Source organism: Sardina pilchardus, chromosome 10, assembly GCF_963854185.1.
Source record: "Sardina pilchardus chromosome 10, fSarPil1.1, whole genome shotgun sequence".
NCBI classification, from domain to species: domain Eukaryota; kingdom Metazoa; phylum Chordata; class Actinopteri; order Clupeiformes; family Clupeidae; genus Sardina; species Sardina pilchardus.
Window position 1 is genome coordinate 33046658 of NC_085003.1, and position 5845 is coordinate 33052502.

Consider the following 5845-nt stretch of genomic DNA (forward strand, 5'->3'; position numbering starts at 1 on the left):
AATAACGTGTGCCAGACTTAGGCAGCAGTCCCAGCTCCTACTGCACACTGCGGTGTTTCCCCACGTCTCCAGCAGGGGGCAGCAGTCCCAGCTTCTACTGCTCACTGCTGTTTCCCCACGTCTCCAGCAGGGGGCAGCAGTCCCAGCTCCTACTGCTCACTGCTGTGTTTCCCCACATCTCCAGCAGGGGGCAGCAGTCCCAGCTCCTGCTGCTCACTGCTGTGTTTCCCCACATCTCCTGCAGGGGGCAGCAGTCCCAGCTCCTACTGATCACTGCTGTGTTTCCCCACGTCTCCAGCAGGGGGCAGCAGTCCCAGCTCCTACTGCTCACTGCTGTGTTTCCCCACACCTCCTGCAGGGGGCGCTGGAGAAGAGGCTGGAGTGTGAGCTGCTCCAGGACACAGATGACCAGCAGAGGGCAGCACAGACCTCACACACTGGACAGTGTGGAGGAGAGGGACCTCAGGAGCAGGTACGCACATACACACACACACACACACACACACACACCCAAACATATATGGATAGCCATACACACACACACACACACACATGCCTCAAACACTGGGCATTATGGAGGAAAGGGACCTCAGTGAGCAGGTACACACTCACACACACACACACACACACATATATGGAGAACCATGCACACACGCACACACACACACACACACACACTCCCAAACATATATGGAGAACCATGCACACACACACTCTCATGCACAGAATCACCACCGAACACGCACAAACACATGCATGTCCATTAACCCACAGATGGCATTTCTATACACAATTACACGTGTACATGTCATGTACACACATGCCACCCAACACAGATCATTTAACTCACCCACAGATCCACTTACACGTTCACTTACAGGGCATTGGTCAAGTTAATGTGTGATTACACACACTCCTATCTGGTAATCTAGCATTACAGATGTGTGGGTAGCAGCCATTAACACACTCATGTGTATGTCTAAGTCGGAGTCTACATGTAGTCTGAATGGTGATGTGTGTGTGTGTGTGTGTGGTGGTCCATGCTCTTGTATTTAAAGAGAGTGGAGGATAAGAATGGCGGTGGTCCTATCGTCATCATCATTAGGCGGTGAGATCCCTCTGGCTGTGTGTGTGTGTGTGTGTGTGTGTGTGTGTGTGTGTGTGTGTGTGTGTGTGTGTGTGTGTGTGTGTGTGTGTGTGTGTGTGTGTGTGCGTGCCTGTGTATATTTCTTCTGTGTGTGTGCGTGTGTGTGTGCATGCCTGTGTATGTTTCTTCTGTGTGTGTGCGTGTGTGTGTGTGTGTGTGTGTGTGTGTGTGTGTGTGTGTGTGTGTGTGTGTGTGCATGCCTGTGTATGTTTCTTCTGTGTGTGTGTGTGTGTGTGTGTGTGTGTGTGTGTGTGAGACAGTGAGATCCTCCGGACTGTACTCTGATAAGAGGCTTTGCAGCTGGACAGCGAGGAGGAGAGCTGGTCAAAAGCTGGATAATACACATCTGACATTCCCTGGAGAAGCAGCTGGAGTGCACACACACACACACACACACACACACACTCAGACATACGCACTCACACACACACACTCACAGGAGAGGGTTAAACTCAGAGCTGCATCCACACCACTAATCTGTAGCTGTAAGCGGTCATGCTTACTGACCGTTGTTCCCAGGAGTGGATTAGTGTGTGTGTGCATGTGTGTGTGTGTGTGTGTGTGTGTGTGTGTGTGTGTGTGTGTGTGTGTGTGTGTGTGTGTGTGTGTGCATGTGCGTGTATGTGTGTGTGTGTGTGTGCGCGGCGTGTGTATAATAACAATAATAACGATAATAATAATAAGATATTTTGAGGCTAATGCAGAAAGTTGTTGCGTTAGTATATATATATAGGCTTTGCTTAGGTCCCGTTGATTCTGTTGAGTCCAAGCGGTTAGCCTTAGTATGCTCTTAGTATGTGTTGTGATCATGTGACTTTATATACAGACGTTTAAGGAACACAACGACCGGAAAACTGACAGCCTTAACCCTTGACCTTCTACAAGTACGCCATATGCCAGCAGTGAAAAAACTCCCATATTCCAGGAAGAAACCTTGAGCAGAACCTACTTAAAGGCCTAGTTTGGTATTTTACACAGAAAGCCCGTTTTCTGTATTGCCTAGGATGCAAACGAGTGGTTGACATCGAATTCTCAAAGATTGATCCTGTTGCTGCAGTTTGGCTGCTTTGTTCTCTGTGTGGCTTCAACATTGCTCACCAGGATGATTCTGTCCTTAAAACGCCCCTAAACGTTTGTTTTTTAAAAATGTGCAACTCACCGAGTGGTTACTGGTCTTCAACGATCTTCTATAGGGGAGCCCATCTGCTTCTGGTTGGTAGCAGTTGAATGTAAAAGGAGTCTAAAAGATAGTTCGTTAAAACTAAGAGAGTTAACTAAAAGCTCTCATAAACAGGTATGTTTTCAGACCTTTTTAAAAAGATATTCACTGACCTCGTCTGTTTGATGTACAGGGCCAGGGTGTTCCATAGCTTCGGTGCATAATGGATAAAAGCAGCTTCAATTTACAATTAAAATATTAGCATGAGAAGATCTAAGTTTCCTTTGTGGTTGATAAGATATTAAAGCAACACTAAAGAGTTTTTTGTACCTTAAAATAATGTTTCCAAAATCATTTCAGTGGTTCATCACCTTGTAACAGGGTGAACGGCACTTCTGCATTCGCTTCGCGGCCCTCTATTGGCTATAACCGCACTATGTAAGTTTACCAGATCGGGTAGCGGATCTGTAGTTTGATTGAATGAGACATAATAAACCACAAATTTGACTTGCTTCAATGTCGCAAACTCGCAATACATAATACTCCCATAAAATCATGCAACATACCTTGTCTGTGGACATCGTTATTTGCTGGATAAACAAATAGCGTGTATGCGACAGAGGAAAAGTGCTTTAGTGTTGCTTGAAAAGCTCAGAGATATATGAAGGTGCTATGCCATTCACTAGTACCATTCATCATGCCGTTTGTCAGTAATGCGTACAGTAGAACCTTCAATAGTAATGTACAGTAGAACCTTCAATAGTAATGCATACAGTAGAACCTTCAATAGTAATGTACAGTAGAACCTTCAATAGTAATGCATGCAGTAGAACCTTCAATAGTAATGCATACAGTAGAACCTTCAATAGTAATGTACAGTAGAACCTTCAATAGTAATGTACAGTAGAACCTTCAATAGTAATGCATACAGTAGAACCTTCAATAGTAATGTACAGTAGAACCTTCAATAGTAATGTACAGTAGAACCTTCAAATCACTTCTATAGGAAACAGAAGCCAGCGCAGATCGGCTCAACACAGGGGTGATGTGCTCTCTCTTCTTGGTCTTAGTTAAAAGTCTAGCAGAGTGTGTGTGTGTGTGTGTGTGTGTGTGTGTGTGTGATGTGTGTGTACATTAAAATGACCGGTAGTGTGTCCCCCTCCTCAGATGTCCGGCGTGAGCGTGATGAGTGTGTGTGTCAGCGAACACCAACGCAATGACCTCCTCAGAGGTGACCAACCAATCAGGATCTAATCAGAAAATAAATCACAGCATCCACACACACGTGTGTTCAAATGAGTCTGTGATTGGGCGCTTGCACTTGAGTGTGTGTGTGTGTGTGTGTGTGTGTGTGTGTGTGTGTGTGTGTATATATATATTTGTTTGTGTATGTGAGTGTGTGTGTGTGTATGACTACGACAGTATGATTGCCATCTCACCTACACTTGAATCTACCTCTGTGATTGCTTGTTTAGCAAAGCATCTTATCTAGCATGTGTGAAACACTTCCCCTATTTATGTCTTCCTCTTGATTTAGCCGCTAGCTTGCATTGTGTCTCTCTTACAATGTGCTCCAGATTAAAGTGTCTTACTGAGTTGAATTGAAATGTGACTGTGTAGAGTGTGTGTGTGTGTGTGTGTGTGTGTGTGTGTGTGTGAAATGTAGCCAACTGAAAATAATAATAATAATAAAAAAAAAACTGTATATGAAGTGAAAGTGAAGAGGTTGGAGTGTGATGTCATTATTCTGATGTAGCCACAGTGAGGTTCCGTGACGTCACAGCAGCGGAGATCAGAGAGTCTGAGATTCGTAACTACGGCAACACCCCGGCAGCCATTCTGTTGTCCTCTCAGGACTCTGGGCGTGATGAAGAGAGGGACACACACTCCCACACCGAGGACGGAGTGTTTCTGGCAACACGGGTGTGTGTGTGTGACTCTCAAGAGGAGGAGGAGGAGGAAATCAAGATGGTGGAGGAAAAGTGACTTATCAGCAAATGAGAATTTAAAAAAAATTGTTTTGGATGTTTGAGAGAGGTGATGAGCTCCCTGTTTAAACAGCACATGCAACTGGCACTAACTCGGGCCTGGCACATTGGCACACATCTAATCAGGACTTGGAGTTTGGTGAAAACCCATGCAGCGCAGCAGGCTTAACATGTGTGAAAGTGACTCACGTTAACACACACACAGTGTGTCCACTGCAGCTCATTAAATGTGTGATGTGTGATGTGTGTCCACTGCAGCTCATTAAATGTGTGATGTGAAGCTTCTCTTCGTCTTTGTCTTATTTGGGCACCTGAACTTTAGAAATCATTTATGCATTTTTAGGAAAAAACGCCATTTTGGCCAACTTTGAAGGCTCATAGCCTCGAAATAAGAAAACTAACATTCTCAATGTTTTGTCAACATGTTCTCTTACTCATGGACTATATATATGTAGAGTTTTAAAACTGTGAGTGCTAGCCATTCATGACCATAAGAGAACAAAAACAGGTTTTTTTTTCATTGCTTTCAAAAAAAATATGGGTTTGTTTCGATGAATAAGTCTCTAATGGTGGGAAGGACTGTAATTCCTTTGTGATTTTGGACAACAACACAGGGTACTGCCCCAGTGTTCAAATTTTTTGAAAATAATATGGTAGCCTTAAGAGAGGAGAGGGGTTTAAAAAAAAGTGGTGCTCATTAAATACAGGAATTTTCAGCCTTTTTTTAGGATGCGTCTATCCACATTTGAAGAGCCATATCTCAGAAACCAAACAAGATAACCAGCTAAAATTTTGGTTTTCTTCTAATGAGACATGGAGGAACATTTGGACCAAAAATCAGGAAAAACTGAGGACCATGGTGTCGGACCTGTTCCAACTGATATGGAATTGCCCCTACCCTATGTCTGTCAGTTAATAAGAATTCCTCATCAAATAAATAAATAAAATAAAATAATATAAATCCTCTATTCCCTTTAAAAAGACAGTCCTATCTTGCTTGAAAAAATAACTTTACATAGGCTATTATAATATTCATAAGGCAGCTTCATGGACGGCGGTAAACTTTGGGAACCAGTCTTCACAAATCCAGCGTGTTACATCTCGATAGAATGTCCACCTGTCCACCTAAATAGATGAACTTGCGAATGCGCTTTTTTTTTTTAACTCCATAATCGAAAGTAAAAGGATAACCCACCTGGTATTTCAGACCGCAGACTTCGTCGAAGACACGATAAACTCATTTGTGGTGAGTAGGCTACCTATTGATTTATTATTATTAGGCTAATAGCCTAATAAAAAACGTTACGAGGATGTTTAGTGGGTGTAGGACTTTTACAGAAACTACAGCATCTTGTCTCGATAAGTGTGATTCTGAAGTTTTGCTTCCCAATCCAAAAAAACTGGACTGCACAAACGGCCGGCGTAAAAGACGCAGTCGCACTCCAAGTCAAAGTAGGTTTCTGAATCTGGCGTAGGCTTCAGTAGACGACAATAATAGAGTTAGTAAAAACACACACCCTCGAAACCCCCAATGAGAACGTTTAAGCAGCT

General features: G+C 43.6%; 1 protein-coding gene across 1 annotated transcript in view; it reads left to right on the top strand.

Annotated features, from left to right (window-relative positions):
* LOC134093473 (trichohyalin-like) overlaps nucleotides 1-4241 on the top strand; it is an 11113-nt gene extending 6872 nt beyond the window's left edge. Inside the window, exons 10-11 of the mRNA XM_062546525.1 lie at nucleotides 359-472; nucleotides 4063-4241. Coding sequence (XP_062402509.1) covers nucleotides 359-472; nucleotides 4063-4071 — 123 coding nt within the window. The 3' untranslated portion in view covers nucleotides 4072-4241. The remainder of the gene's footprint in view (nucleotides 1-358; nucleotides 473-4062) is intronic.
* Nucleotides 4242-5845: the final 1604 nt, after the last annotated feature.